Below are 17115 nucleotides of genomic sequence, written 5' to 3'. Positions count from 1 at the left end.
CTTAGAGGCGGGGGGATGTCCACGCAGGGCGGGCTGTGCCTTTGGTAAGGGGTGTTTAGGAGATTGGGAACGACCTGGTCGTTGCCCGGGGTAACACCCCTGAACCGTCTCTGGTCTCAGGTGCCTGGTCTTTGCCATCCCCTTTATCAGGGGTCATACCAGTTTCTTAAATAAATAAGTATGACCGTTTAAACTAAGCTATCGGTGTCGCGTCATTATTTTTAGATAAGTGTGTCCGTGTGAAGTTATTTCTAGGCCGGTTATGTATATATTAAGATCCCAAGCAACATATTCACTAGGCTGCTTAGGTGGAACGAGGGCTGTATAAGCCCAAGTGTAGTTAAGAGACTGTGAATTGGGCTTGTGTAATAAAGTTCAGTGAAAATGACTAGGCATAGTAGGAGGGGTTAATGCAGGGCGGGAAGCCCCCACCAATGGGTGGCCAGGGGGTAGCACCCCAGGTCAGGGGTATATAAGCTGAGGTAGCAAAGGTTACATTCCTCTTTGATTTTTGATCCCCACCCTCCCTTTCCCTTATCCATAAAGGCTGTGCCTTATCAAATTTGATCCAATTGGCTATATCTTAATAGGCGGGACAGCACCCTCGACCAGGATTCTAGAAGGGTGTCAGGTGGTCCCTGCGTGGTATTACCCCTCTCCTTGCCAGGAGGGCGGACGGGCCTCGACTCAGCGCGGTGGGGCGACGAACATTTAGGCGGATATGTTCGCGTCAGGCCTTAGAGGCGGGGGGATGTCCACGCAGGGCGGGCTGTGCCTTTGGTAAGGGGTGTTTAGGAGATTGGGAACGACCTGGTCGTTGCCCGGGGTAACACCCCTGAACGGTCTCTGGTCTCAGGTGCCTGGTCTTTGCCATCCCCTTTATCAGGGGTCATACCAGTTTCTTAAATAAATAAGTATGACCGTTTAAACTAAGCTATCGGTGTCGCGTCATTATTTTTAGATAAGTGTGTCCGTGTGAAGTTATTTCTAGGCCGGTTATGTATATATTAAGATCCCAAGCAACATATTCACTAGGCTGCTTATAGTTTTTGTCTAACCTCACTTTGTTGGAGACTTCTATAGAACAATGAAAAGTATAGGTCAATGATATCAATAACATACTGTATACAGGATTCATAGTATTTCATGTAACAAGTCTCTTCTGATATATCCCTTTCACACGAAAATCCCAGGTCCAACCACTGCATTTGGAACAAGGGGGAAGATGTATGAAGCAGTGATAAGAGAGAAGTGATAAAGTGCCTGGTACTTTATCACTGGCCAATCAGCTCCTAGCTGTCCATTTTTAAACCCATTCTGTAACTTAACAGCCAGGAGCTGATTGGCTGGTGATAAAGGGCCTTATTCTAGTTCACTCTTTCTGACAAATTCCTTCTTAGATGGACAAAACCATGTGCACTGCAGGTGGGGTATATGTTACTTGTGCAGAGATAATTAGATTTGGGTGGGGTTTTACTTCAAAATGAGATCTATTTTGCAGAGGAAAAATAAAGCAGCCAGTATTTACACTGCACAGAAACAAAATAACTTACCCAAATCTAAATATATCTGCACATTTTACATCTGAGCCCCCTGCAGTGCACATGGATTTGTCCATCTAAAGGTGCCCATACACGGTCCGTTAAACGGATCCGTTTGGGTCTTAATTAGCATGCATCGTATCGGATCGCATGCCTAGTGCATGCCTAGTGCATGCAATGTGATCCGATACGATGTTTAGCTAGTACAAAAAGTATGTGCAGCACATAATTTTTGTACCGTACTATGTGATGCGCGGGAGCGCGCATCGCATAGTACAAAACGGACGGTCCGGGAACGGACCGTCTATGGGTACCTTAAGAAGGATTTTGTCAGAAAGAGTGAACTAGAATAAGGCCCAAAGTACCAGATACTTTATCACTTCTCCCTTATCACTGCTTCATACATCTACCCCATGGTTCGAATTCATCTAAGACCTAGGACAGACTCCTTTCACACGGGTGCAGTGTTTTTCCAGTGCCTCAAAATCATTTCCAGCTTCGGGAATCAAGCTCTCCCTATGTTGTGAACAGGACCAGATAACCTGGGTTGTGTGTTCCCTCCTAACCTTGGTCCTTATCATGTCCAACCCTGCAAGCAACTCAGGTTGGATTGCAAGGTCACTGGACCCAGCTTTGTATTTGAGGGGGTAGACCCTATCTGTATTTCACCCTACAACTAGTGTAATATACTGAAACCAATCAATATCAATAATCCCTCCAAAAAGATATTACTATGTACAAAATAGCTAGATCGTGTGACCCTTCTCCTCTATATTTTATTTCTGTTGGAAATAAGATATAATAATAATAATAATAAATAAGTCAGGTTAAATTGCATTATCATTTAACTGCCCCAAACAAATAATAAAGTCAGGCAGTAATTAACCACTGTTCCTATAATTTGCACACACAAGCAGTCTGGGCAAGTAAAACTTGGTTGTAAAACCAGTTCTCTTGTAAATGAGTAGAGGTGAGTGAACTGGTGAATTTCCTCCATCACACTGGTTAACCCCATGTAGTCGTATTTCACAGACACAGATGTAAGCAATCAAGGACTTTTAAGGTAAACCAGGGTTGCCTACTTCTACAGTCTCCTGTCTGGGAGAAGCCCAGACAGGAGACTGTCAGCAGAGCTGCGGGGGATGGGGCCTGATATTGGCATCATCAAGCCTAACCCACAGCCCGGCAAATACCGGGATTTGCGGATCTCTTAGGAGGGGGCGGGATTAAAATGATGTTCTCTTAGCCCCGCCCCTCCCGAAAATCCGCGAATTGTGGTATTTAAACACTGTGTTGCGGTATTTAAATACCAGCACCGTGAATGAATGGGTGGGCACCTCGGAATCCAGAAGGTTTGCCCACCTTCCAGCCAATACGGGAGGTTTGCCCACCTTTCCGGGGGGGCCGGGAGCGGGACCCGATTTCCGGGACCCTCCCAGCCAATCTGGGAGGGTAGGCAACCCTAAGGTAAACTTCACCTTTTTATCGCAAGGCCCCATTTGATTACATGTGTATTATACACATATTAAATACACTTGTAGGTATTTTTGCTTGACTAACTTTTATGATGCTACTATGTATGACAAAGCATATTTGTTTAAGTTGTAAAATATGATGCCATGTTTTCAGCATTCCTCAGGAAAACATTGATATTGTAAGGAATAAAACACCCTGCTCCCCCTCGGAGACAGTGACCTATAAATCCACTCAGCCTGTGGCCTCGTCTCTCTCATATACTGTATACTATAAATAGCAACATTCACCAGTCAACTCCTTAAGCTGTCTATTATTATTTTTATCATACATTAATATAGTGCCATCAATTATGCAATAAATTCTATAGAATATTTGTAATTTGAATGAGACCCCGCCCCTGTGGAGCTAACAGCAGTGGCATCACTGAGGATGGTGTCACCCAGTAGGCGGAAAAGGGGGCATGGCTCCACAGGAGGAGGTGTGTCATCAAGGCTCACCCCAGTTTCAATCACTCTGGGGGTGGGCCCAGAATTCCCAGATATGTTGGAGCCGATGACGGCAGAGTCGACCTGGGAGTCGATAACAGCAGAGTCGACCAGGGAGTCCTGTGCTGCACTCAGGAAGCTGACTGTAAGCTGGATGCTCTACTGTGGTGTAACATATATTGTATAAGGCTCTACTGTGGCCTAACATGTATATGGGGTTCTACTTTTGCAGAGCATGTATATGGGGCTCTACCATGCCATAATGTGTATAAGGGGCTCTACCATAGCATAATAGACCTGATTCTGTTTGGCTCAATAAGCTGCACACAATTTCTGATGGCAGCCCTGTATGGCGGTCACTGTATGTATACACTCTGTTGCCCTCTCCATTTTATGTTTTGGTGTGGGTGAGGCCGTGTAATACAAGCTGAGATTTTGGATGCACCAGAACCAAAAAATTGATGCAGCAAGCATTGGCACCTTTATGTATGAGCTCTACCCTCAACCTACAAATGTTTTAGCCTTTACATTGTTGATGTCTATATTCAAGCATCCCGAGGGTGGCTACTACATACAGAGAAGAGGGGCACCAAACAGAGTATTTGTCGACGTTGGTATGAAGTCTAGCTTCATCGGTGTGAATAACAATGCTGGAACATACATTACTGGCCGACTGAGCATATACAGTAGTTTGTAGTACACTCTCCCAAGGGATTCTATCTCTGGTTCTATCTCTGGAACACATCTAGTGTCACTTTAACAATGGGTTATGGTAACTTAAGAGGAGGGACATGCCATACCCTCAAGGATTCCAGTGTGATCAGCGAGCAGTGTTGTTAAAAGTTACACCAGGAAATCTCTGATCTTTCCATATATTAAGGTATCAGTAAAGTAAACTGGGAATTTGTGTATGCAACCATGAGCTGGTAAGCTATAAAAGTATATCAGTTTCTCCAGCGACTGCATATTCTCAGTGGCCCTTCTGTAACCTCAGTGATTTTGCAAAGAGGTAGCGCACATGAGCTATGTAATCACTTTCAGGTGTTGTGCTCAACAAATTACAAATGTTGGCAACTTGTCAGAGATTTCTGGAGTCAACGGTGAGAAAAGGAATGATTATGATGGCCATGACAGATATAACAAGAGGGCCCCACATGGCCTGCTTTATGTCGCTTGCTCTGGACAGCTTTCATGAGAGAAGGAATGTTATAATTGCGGGCTAAGTATGTGTCAGAAGAGTAGATCCCAATGGTTTTCCAGCTTTTATTTCTCTCCTGTCCTTGGCAGGAGGAACATTTTAAGCATCCTGCACTAAACAACAAGCCTGGAGCCCGTGTCTTGGACAACAGTGAGATTCGCTATTGTACTGTATTGAGTAAAGAGATCCAGAAAACTGACACAGCTGCATAAAGGAAGCATGTTGTACTGTAAGTAAGACACTAAGGAGAATAATACAGGGACAAACAGACAACAGAACATTGGAAGACCCGAAATCCAGATAATGGTCTGCAAGTAATACACAAACCACACACACACAACAAAAAGAGAACTGCCACAACATACACTGAGAGACGCACAACAGACAACGTGTAAATCATTATAATCCTGTTGAAAGTGAATTAAATCAAAGCCTGACTTTATAACAAAGTACTTGATACAGCACGAGAGATGAACAGATGTTTCCATCATAAAGAAGATAATTCAGTGCAGATTTTGCACACACTGAGGGGGGTAACATAAAGGACTTCTCGTGCTTTAACGCAATGTAACCTGAAGGTCTGTACAGTGTACAGAAATTGGCTTTCTACCATATTTTCATTAGGCCATTCAATCACTCTATATACAATGACACATACTGTAGCCAAGTGGGACATAAATAGAGAAGTTACGTTACGTACTATTGAGTCCTGATATATTTAGGGACCAAACAGTTTCAAAAAGTATGTAACAATTGTACATGGTTATGTCACAGTTCTCCCTAACTGGTAATCTCAAATTGTAAAAACTTTATTTAGCAGGAACATGTCAACGGCAATGTATTTTGTTATGTCCTACCTGCTCTTTGAGCAATTTATATGATTTATTGTTTTTAGTTTTATTGGCAGTGAATCTAATTTACAGGGAACGCTGGGAGTCTAGTGCAATATTGGGTTTTCTACCGGAATGGATAGCTGGCCCACCCAGTACATATAATGGATCTCATCTACTCTCATGCTCTCAATCGATGACTCTGTAAACTACCATGTCTAGTTTTGTGTGTTTTAAGCATTTATTTACAATAGGCAAAGTCTTTACAATTCACCACTTAAGTGCAACTGGAAGGCGAAAATAGACCCAATTACTAGTAGAGGACATTAATAATAATAAATAATAACAATAATTTTATTTATATAGCGCTCTTTCTCCAATAGGTCTTAAGGCCGCTTAACAGATAAAATGAATGTAATACAGTACAGGAATACTAAAGTACTGAAAAGCTTTTCATAAACAATACTTAAGGGAATTATGGAAATGCTTGAGTAAACAGAAAAGTTTTGAGTCTGTTTTTGAAGTATTCTTTGGCAGCTCACAGCTATTGCAAATATATAGTCCTTTCTTAGAGTGTAAATGGCGTTCTCCTAGTAAGCTACACTCTTCTTAGAAAGGAAATATAATTTTTAACCTGCTTAAAATTTTAACCATGAGCCATGTATTTCTTAGTGATATGCATCTAAGCTACACTGGGCATGCTTCCTACTCCGAGGGTTATACCGATCACACTACTTCATGCACAAAGTACCGCTGTTTGGTAATTTGTGCATGCGCAGGATTCGCTCTACGCATATCTTGCATAACACTAGGGGTGAGATTTAATAGGATGAGAGATCCAGAAAGTTAGAGATTTGGTGAGAAATCTCCTTTTTTTTTAAAGCGGCAATCATTTACACTACAAAATCGAACTGGTTTTGCAGTGTAAATGATTGCCGCTTTAAAAAAACCTGGAGATTTCTTACCAAATCTCTCACTTTCTGAATCTTTCATCCTATTAAATCTCACCCTTGGTTTCTATATACCTGGAACCTGGCTACAGGTATACTGAAATTACACTACAAAATACAAGAGGTGCAAGGAAAGAATATGGATTGGCTGGTGAGGTGCTTGGTGGGGCAATAACCATAGACTAAAAATCTCCATTTTATGACTTCTTATACATTATTAATGAGTATTATATATACTGCTATAGTACAGAATTATAACCAACCTGTATGAGTTGGGCTGCAATTTCTGGTGTCCCGTTGCGTACGTCATGGCCGTTAATGGCCAAAACCCGATCATTCTCATGCAAGTAGCCATCTCGAGCTGCCACTCCTCCTTCCAATAAATTAAAAATAAATATCCCAGGCTCATCGCGCTTCCTGACCAGCTTTATTCCAAGTTGTACATCTTGACTGCTTTTGCTTAACACAACATGTATGCTGTCATCCCGAGGTGTGTGTGGGTCTGTGATAATTCCATTGCCCCTCCATTTGTACCTCTGCTCCCTGAGAACTGTAAGCTTTAGCACCTGGCAGGGCTGTCTGAGGATGGAAAGTGCATAATTATGAGGCACATTGCTGATGTCGATGCCATTGACCTACAAAACAAAAGAAAACATAAGGAAGTGATAGATATTGTGTTCGGTAACAATCAGACAAACAAAGAAACTCAGTCAACTCTACACAACTGTGGTTTGAAAAGGGACAGTTTGAGTACATTTTGATCATTCATTCCTAAATAGGCAAAAAGATTTAAAGGAAATGCTATGAGACTGATACAAGCACAAGCTAGAGTTTCCAAGCAATACTTAGCCTGCAGCTGTTGCTATTCTCCAAGAGACATGATGCAACAGTACACATTCCAGTAAATTAATATAAAAGAATGTATAGACCAGCCCCATTGGCCCAGGTCAGAGTAAATGGGATACTTTCAGAACCCATATGCATCTCAAATGGTACCCGAGAGGGATGCCTGCTTTCACCTCTGATCTTTGTACTATGTATGGAGGCACTAGCGCAGTGGTCTCCAACCTTTTTTGGGTCGGGAGCTACTCGCGACAAAATAAACCGCCCGAAGAGCTACTAAAGTAAAAAATGTTAAAAAATCTGCATAATATAAAAAAAAACACACTGCAATGCCCCAGACATAATATGGCACACACTGCAATGTCCAATATGTCACAAACATACCTTCCAACACTGTAGGCAGAGGAGAAGAGACATCTACGTGTGCCGAAGGCACGCGCCAAAAATTATAGGGTTCAGCTACTACCGTGGAACTCCTGCGAGGCTACATCCCCCATTTTTTCCGCTATGGGGGCATGGTCAGCTCTCTAACAGCTGTAGCCACATGGGGTGCGGCCATGAAAAATGGGGGTGTGGTACACATATGCCCTCAATAGTGCAGTGCCAGATACACATGACCCTAATAGTGCAGTCCGTGATACCCATTATAAATATGCCCCGCACCGTGATGCTCCATTATACATATGCCACACACACAATGCCCATTATACATATGCCCAACAACGTGATACTCCGTTATACAAATGCCCCACACCGTGATGCTCCATTATACATATGCCACACACCGTGATGCTCCATTATACATATGCCACACCGTGATGCTCCATTATACACATGCCACACACCGTGAGGCACCATTATACATATGCCACACACCGTGATGCTCCATTACACATATGCCACACCGTGATGCTCCATTATACACATGCCACACACCGTGAGGCACCATTATACATATGCCACACAGCACACACCGTGATGACGATTATGCCTATGACCCACAAAGTGAAGCTCCTTTATACATATGCCCCACACATTGATGCTCATTAAACATATGCCCCACAAATGATGCTCATTAAACATATGCCCCACAAATGATGCTCATTAAACATATGCCCCACAAATGATGCCCATTAAACATATGCCCCACAAATGATGCCCATTAAACATACAGTATGCCCCACAAATGATGCCCATTAAACATATGCCCCACAAATGATGCCCATTAAACATATGCCCCACAAATGATGCCCATTAAACATATGCCCCACAAATGATGCCCATTAAACATATGCCCCACAAATGATGCCCATTAAACATATGCCCCACAAATGATGCCCATTAAACATATGCCCCACACATTGATGCTCATTAAACATATGCCACACAAATGATGCCCATTAAACATATGCCCCACACCCAAGGTGTGGGGCATATGTTTAATGGGCATCATTTGTGTGGCATATGTTTAATGACTCAATGCCACACAGACGATGCCCACTTTGCGCACACAGAGTTTTACAATTTTTTTTTACCAAAACGAAGGACTTGCGCGCAGGACTTGAGCAGAGGCTGTGGCGGCGTGGCGCAGGACGGGCTGCTCGGCTGTGGCGTCGATGGAAAGTGCGCGAATTCATGCGCTGGGGACGTCAGGCGGTCACGCGGCACGGAGTCACTCTCTGCCGCCAAGCGAGGTTGGAACCGCTACGCTGCAGGAGGTCACTGCCGCAAAGTCAGGACCACAAACTCTGCATTACATCACTTTCTGACCTCCTGCCGCCAAGCAAGGAACCTCTACGCGGCAGGAGGTCAGTGGAAGCTGCCGAGCTACTTCAATACACCCGCCGAGCTACCCGTCGCTCGCGAGCGACGGGTTGGCGAACCCTGCGCGAGTGCAATTAGGAAGAACTCTAGCATTACTGGCCTGCAAGTTAATTTAAATCATCACCTGGCACTTTTTGTGGATGACTTGTTGGCAGTAATAACCAACGCAATAGTTTCCCTACCCAACCGTATGGAGGAATTTGTAAGTTTTGGCAAAATGTCTAATTTTAAAATGAATTACTCAAAATCTACAGCATTGGATATCTATCTCTCTAACTCAATGGCGTCTACCTTTGCAATGTCGTTTCCTTTTACTTGGCACCCCTCCCACATAAAATACTTAGGAATACTGATTCCTACAGTATATCTCATATCTCTCTTTATGACAGTTACCATTAATCATACCCCCCTTATTACGAAAACTGCGACAGGAGATGACGACATGGCTAACACAGAAGTTTTCCTGGCTTGGCCATATAAATATAGTAAAAATGAATATCCTCCCCAGACTGCTATACCATTTCCAGACAATTCCACTGAAGCTCCCTTTGAAGGGCACGCAGTATATTTTTCACAGTCTGTTCAAAGGGGTTAAAATAGGGCTACAACCTGCATGGGTACCTTGCAATAGGGATTGGCAAAGATTCAGTTAAAAACCCATCTCCTGGGTCCACTCCAATTCCCTACTCAGTATAATAGCTAAGTAGTCAGGACCGGCTCAACCCTTAGGCAGGGTTCCTAAGATCGTACAGGCTGATGGGGGGCTTTGCACCTGTAAACAGCACATCAGGGAAAACACAGGCACTGGGGTACAATACAGTACATACAGTATGGAGTAGGGGGGTCAGTAAAGAATTTCCGAATGGGAGAATCGAAGTCAATAAGGAGCATATGAATATGTGTATGTAAATATCCCCAGCAGATATATATTTATATTATCCTTGAGTAGCACAGATGGTGTAATGGTTAGCATTACTGCCTCACAGCACTGAGGTCATGGGTTCAATACCCACCATGGCCCTAACTGTGCGGAGTTTGTATATTCTCCCCGTGTATGCGTGGGTTTACTACGGGTACTCTGGTTTCCTCCCACATTCCAAAAATATACTGGTAGGTCAATTGGCTTCCAAGAAAAATTAACCCTAGAATGTCTGTGTGTGCGTGTACATGTGGTAGGGAATATAGATTGTAAGCTCCACTGGGGCAGGGACTGATGTGAATGTTCAACTATACTCTGTAAAGCGCTGCGGAATATGTATGCGCTATATAAGAAACGGGATGCGGTCATTTGGTCTACTGCATTATGGTCGACAGTCATTAGGTCGAATCCATTAGGTCGACATGCTAAAAGGTCGACATGACTCTAGGTCGACATGGGAAAAGGTCGACATGATTCTAGTTCGAAAGGTCATTAGTTCGACAGGTCATTAGTTCGACAAGGTCATTAGTTCGACATTGTCTATGTCGACATTCACAAGGTCGACATGGAGTTTTTCACTGTTTTTTGAGCCAACATGTGCCGACAGGCGGTATTTCATGCCCTACCATCCACTAGGGCGTGGTGGGAGAATAAAATAGTGTGCCGGGCGTAGCGAGGCACCGTGCCCGACGCATAGCGAGCGCAGCGAGCGATGCGAGGGGATGCAGTGCACTTTAAACTGTGTCCATGTCGACTGTGTTGACATTCAGGTAAAAAAACAGTGAAAAACCCCATGTCGACCTTGTGAATGTCGACATAGACAATGTTGAACTAATGACCTTGTCGAACTAATGACCTGTCGAACTAATGACCTTTCGACCTAGAATCATGTCGACCTTTTCCCATGTCGACCTAGAGTCATGTCGACCTTTTAGCATGTCGACCTAATGGATTCGACCTAATGACTTTCGACCATAATGCAATAGACCAAATGATCCCAACCCTAAGAAACTGTTAATAAATAATAAATTATTCTGGCACATTTCAAAAAAGTTACATTGTCCTATGCCCTAACACCTGCATCTCCCCTCTGGGAGGTGTATGCATGGGGGGTGCATATTATGACTCCCCCACTAGGATGTGTATTTTATTTATTAGCAGTTTCTTATATAGTGCACACATATTCCGCAGCGCTTAAGAGTAAACATTCACATCAGTCCCTTCCCCAGTGGAGCTTATAATCTGTATTCCCGACCACATGTACACGCACACACAGATATTCTTGAGTTCATTTTGTTGGGAGCCAATTAACCTACCAGTATAGTTTTGGATTAAAGATTAAGGTTCAAAAAGTTATAAAATGGAGAGTGATAAACAGCTAGCCAATCAGCTCTCACTTGCCATTTTACAGACTGGATTTGAAAAATGACAGGAGCTGATTGGCTGGTTGTTTATCAGTCTCCACTTTATCACTTTTGAAGCTTGATACATCTGTCCCACAGTAGGACATGATGGGGCTAGGGAATAATACAGTGGGCGGGATAGAGAGAGGCTTGTCTACAAACAAACCATGTCCATATGTCTATAAACCATTCTGATGGCCTGTAAATTCAAGTCCACTTAATAGTCAGACTTTCCTTGACATGAAATAGTTAAACAGTCCACTTGCTAACCTTAAAGTCACCTGCCCCCACGCTGTCATACTTTCCATCTGTATTCATTTTCAAATTAGCTAGGTTTCACTCTCACTCTCGGGTAAATGTATCACAGAAAATCTGAGCAGTCAGCATATTTGGTAAAGATACAAAGCCACTCATGCCTGACATACTAGGCTGATTAGAGACAGCTTTTATACGGCTTCAAATCCCACGGAAAAAATGATGAAATATATTAAAATATGAAAACGTTTCAGGAAACCCAGATTAACCTTTTGGGTTCTCCGTAAATCTGTCTGATGCCAGAAGTATGAAAAAAAATCATGTGCCAAGCTTTTGATTTGGATTTGCATATCGGAAACCAGGATCGCTTGCAATAAAATGTGTGCATAATTATCGCAGCACTGAGGATTCTAAAGTGTTGTAGGACAGACATAGATTTAGGGGGAGGGGACCCACGCCCATCTGTTATTTATATAGACCAATCAGACTAGGTGTCTGTTGCGCATTTTTCAACCATAATATTCAGAAATAAAGTGATTAAGCAGAAGATAGCAATGATTCCGGCATGAATCATGTGACTGCCGCCATATTGGAGACCTATTTGTTTAATCTTCCAAAAATGGACAGAATATTTAAGTATCAAGGCAATTTAATGTGAGGATTCTGTCACAAGTGTTTCTAATCCTCAGAGAAGGGTCTACAGTAGACCAGTAAAATATAGTATGTATTTTATGTACATACTAAAACGAAGGCTCCTACCTCCAATCTTCACAGCTCCATATCCAGGAAACTTATCATTTTGATTTCACTTTTTGTTAAAGAGTAATTTGTTCCATCAAGTGGCCACTAGTGGTACATACAATGTGCAACTTCACCCGGTGCACGCAGAACCCCCTACGGGGATAAATAAATACTGTGTGATGCAGCGTTCATAGTTCAATAAACGACCACCAAGGCAGAGGTAAAAGTTTCAACGTTTCAATCCGAAGATTGTCATCAGGAAGCTTCCTGATGACAATCTTCGGATTGAAACGTTGAAACTTTTACCTCTGCCTTGGTGGTCGTTTTATTGAACTACGAGCGCTGCATCACACAGTATATATTTAGTATATATAAATATATATAGATACTTGTCTGAAAGTGACGTCAGCCTTTAAGAACATCATATGATCTGACATCTTATAGAAAAAGGTAAAAATAATACATAATATACAGTAGTATATACAGCACTCTGCAAAATCTTACATTCAAAATATGTCGAAGAGTAAAAAAACAATTCTTATCTGAAATGATCAATGAATGCAAATTCTGCCGATTGATAGCACAAAAAGTAAATATATTACTTCCCTAAACAGTAAACTAAGTGGATGATTATTACATATAACACCAGAATGTGATGGTGGGGGAAGGAGGACTACTTGTATCTCTAACTTCATATATTAATAAAAAAATAATAATGAGATGGCAGGTATGTTGGCAGTTTCAGTTCATTAACAGTTGGCGCAGTCATTAAGTGATGCCTAGGCCTCATCTCTAGTATATCATGGAAGAGACATGAAAGGCAAACTGAGATCAGAGCAGGATGAGCAACGAGACATCTTGCTGGGAATAGCGCCCGGAGCAAGAACCAGCAGAAAGAAACTTGCATTTGAATTGACTTCTGTGTCTGTATCAATCTGGAGCACACACACACACAGTCTTCAGACAAAGCATTCTTCTGATCCTTCTAAAGTTTCAATGACCAGATGTGTACACAAAACCAAAACAATCATCACACTACCATAAACTAGACAAAGAAAAGGGATTCTAAAAAAAACACCCAAAACAAAAAACAAAAAAAAAACCAAAGAAGTAAATGACCCTAAAGGAAGCCTTTTAATTATCTTTCAATTATATGATTTTATTATTTATTGCTGTACAAAAGGAAATGATCAACTTGAGTGATCACGCACACTACCAAATACACTGTGCCAAACCAGTATTCACATAGAACTTCATAGTACTTTATGATTGTATTTTTGGTTTATTAATAAATGGCCCTACCCTGGGTATTTATCTTAGAACATTTCAGGATTATGAAGACTATACAGTTAAAGTGAATATCGTAATCTTTATTATTCTAAGGATTTCATGTCATATTTAATGCACTCTGGGAAAACGGTAATAATGACAACGCAGAACATTTGGATCGCATTACTCTATTATGGAGGCTCACTAAGTCAATAATGAAAGGCCATGTAATGTCATATAGTACATGTATGAGAAAAGGGTAAGTTTAGTCCTTTGGTTTAGATTTGAACCTCATACTGTAGTTTAACTTGACTATGTAATAAGGTAAAAAATAGTATCTGAACACCATCCTAATAAATAAGGCTGAATGGTCCACGGATGAACAGAAAAACAATTAGAATAGGCGATATCCATGCAACATTTACTAACCTATTTAGATCTACAGAATACACAAGCAACACAAATATATAAACGTACTTATTTTATGAACCATAATAAAATGATTTTGTATCTTAGAGGTAAGCTCAGGAGTCAATTTTTAATATAATCAATGTTCTGCCTAGTTCCCAAATACATTTCTTAAGTTTTGCTAATCCTCATTTGTTATATTAACATGTCATATCACAAAGGTAAATACAGGTTGAGTATCCCTTATGCGAATATTTGGTTTACAAATTATTCTGAAAACCATAGTTTCGGGAATGTACTTTTTTGCTGTTGTTGCTAAAAGCACTACTGGGGACATGATATGCAATGGGCACTACTAGGGGCATCTGTAACTGTCACTACTGGGGACATGATATGTAACTGTCACTACTGGGGACATCTGTAACTGTCACTACTGGGACATGATCTGTAACTGGCACTACTGGGGATATCTATAACTGGCACCACTGGAGACATAATATGTAACTGGCACTACTGATGACATCTATAACTGGCACTACTGGGGACATGATATGTAACTGGCACTACTGGGGACACTACTGGTTATATGATATGGAACTGGCACTACTGGGGACATGATATGTAACTGGCACTACTGGGGACATGAAATGGAACTGGCACTACTGGGGACATGATATGTAACTGGCACTACTGGGGACACTACTGGTTATATGATATGGAACTGGCACTACTGGGGACATGATATGTAACTGGCACTACTGGGGACATGAAATGGAACTGGCACTACTGGGGACATGATATGTAACTGGCACTAATGGGGACATGATATATAACTGGCACTACTGGGGACATGATATGTAACTGGCACTACTGGGGACATGATATGTAACAGGCACTACTGGGGACATGATATGGAACTGGCACTACTATATACACACTATATATAACTGGCACTGCACGGGACATGATATGTAACAGCACTACTGAGGACATAATATGTAACTGGCACTACTTAGGACATGATATGTAACTGGCACTATTGGGGACATGATATGTAACTCGCACTACTGGGGACATGATATGTAACTGGCACTACTGGGGACATAATATGTAACAGGCACTACTGGGGACATGATTTGGAACTGGCACTACTGGGGACATGATATGGAACTGGCACTACTTTGCACACTATATATAACTGGCACTGCACAGGACATGATATGTAACATGCACTAAATATGTGCAAGAAAATGATTGCTTAGCAATCAAATTCAGTGCCTGAGATAGTACGCAAACTTTGTTTTATGTTTTAAAACCTTTTTTTCATGCACAAACAAAACATATTTGTGTGTATTTCATGTGTTTAATGTGTTTACACAACATACATGCATTTTTTTGTTCACACATGGGACCCATCTTCAAGATACATCATTGAAATATAAAAATATTCTGAAATACGGAATACTCCGTCATCCAAAATGCTTCTGGTTCCGAGGATTTTGGATAAAGGATACTCAACCTGTAATGGAAAGTTTTCTACATACAGTAGCAATATCTTACCTTTAAGATCATATCCCCAGGAAGAAGCCTGCCGTCTTGAGCAATGAGCCCATCTTGATATATATGTTGTATGATGATGTGGGTCAAAGGTGTTTCATTCCCACCCACCACTCTAATGCCGAGACATTCACTGGGATCTGAGCGATTGATTTTGATGCAAGTAATTTCTCCATCCGGAATAAGATGAGAAAGATTTGGCAGTACTGGAAATGACAAATATAAATGAGCATTAATCTGATGTAAATGCTTCATAAAGAATGGTGATCTGGAGGACTAAATTACCCCCTCAACTTGCTTTTTATCCCCCTTTCTGCTCTCATTTATATTTATTGATGATTGTTTTTTGTTTATTTTTATTATGTATCAAGGAAATGTTCTTAAATGTTATTATTATTAATATTATTATTAATAATATTAGAAAGAAAGGTAGAAGTACAGTTTACACTAGGGGATATCCTTTTACCCACAATGCCACTTCTGGCAATTAAAACTAATGGATATTACGGTATCCAATAAGCAGCCAGCAGCGTTCACATGAAAATTCATGGGAACAATGATAATCACTGCTGCTAACAGGATACCCCCAAGCTATATTTATGTGTTACATTTTATATTTATGGTTCTTATGTGGAAATGCTATTCCATCATCTACATATTTTACACTATTATTGATAACTGCACTTTGCCCATTGTGATTTGTTTAATAAAACATGTTTTAATAAAAACTGTTTGTGTGACTAAATTCTGACTGAGCTCTAAAAAGCTACCATGAAATGAATGCTGGAAGCACACTAGGCAAATGGCGATATACTGGGCATTCAAACAAACAGCTGAAATATACAGTATATCGGTCTTTGCGTTTGTACACCTGATATTTCTGTTTACAGATTTATTGCATCAGTTGGCTGCACAGCCAATGCCCCCAAAAATCTGAATTGGTATAATTAACCTACAACACAAGGTCCTAGATGTATCAAGCTTCAAAAATTGATAATGTGGAGAGTGATCAACAGCCAGCCAATCAGCTCCTATCTGCCATGTCACAGGCTTGGTTTGAAAAATGACAGGTAGGAGCTGATTGGCTGGTTGTTGATCACTCCACATGATCACTTTTTGAAGCTTGCTACATATGGCCCTAAGGGAGAAATGTATCAAACTAAAAAAACAAGTGGGGGAGCTGTCAATAGTAACCAATCAACTACTAACTACTATTTATCAAGTGTGTTCCATAAAATGGTAGGTAGAAGTTCTGTTACAATATGTCATACATCTCCCCATGAATCGCCACATAAACTCATGAGTGCATGTATCCAGTGATAAATCTCCATTGTTTGAGATAATAACATTGGGAGCTGTTGACACAGCTTTAAAAATATTTATTAAACAAATACCAATTAGAAAAAAAATAATCCA

General features: G+C 41.2%; 1 protein-coding gene across 2 annotated transcripts in view; it reads right to left on the bottom strand.

Annotated features, from left to right (window-relative positions):
- Positions 1-17115, bottom strand: part of LNX1 (ligand of numb-protein X 1) — a 157059-nt gene that overhangs the window by 65801 nt on the left and 74143 nt on the right. For both annotated transcript variants that reach the window (XM_083168393.1, XM_083168392.1), the window contains exons 4-5: positions 15703-15905; positions 6744-7115 (exon numbers count right to left, since the gene is read on the bottom strand). In XM_083168393.1, the coding sequence (XP_083024519.1) occupies positions 6744-7115; positions 15703-15905 (575 nt within the window). The remainder of the gene's footprint in view (positions 1-6743; positions 7116-15702; positions 15906-17115) is intronic.

Source organism: Crinia signifera, chromosome 1, assembly GCF_055691185.1.
Source record: "Crinia signifera chromosome 1, ASM5569118v1, whole genome shotgun sequence".
NCBI classification, from domain to species: domain Eukaryota; kingdom Metazoa; phylum Chordata; class Amphibia; order Anura; family Myobatrachidae; genus Crinia; species Crinia signifera.
Note: the sequence above shows the minus strand (reverse complement) of the source record. Positions and strands in the feature narration are given on the sequence as shown.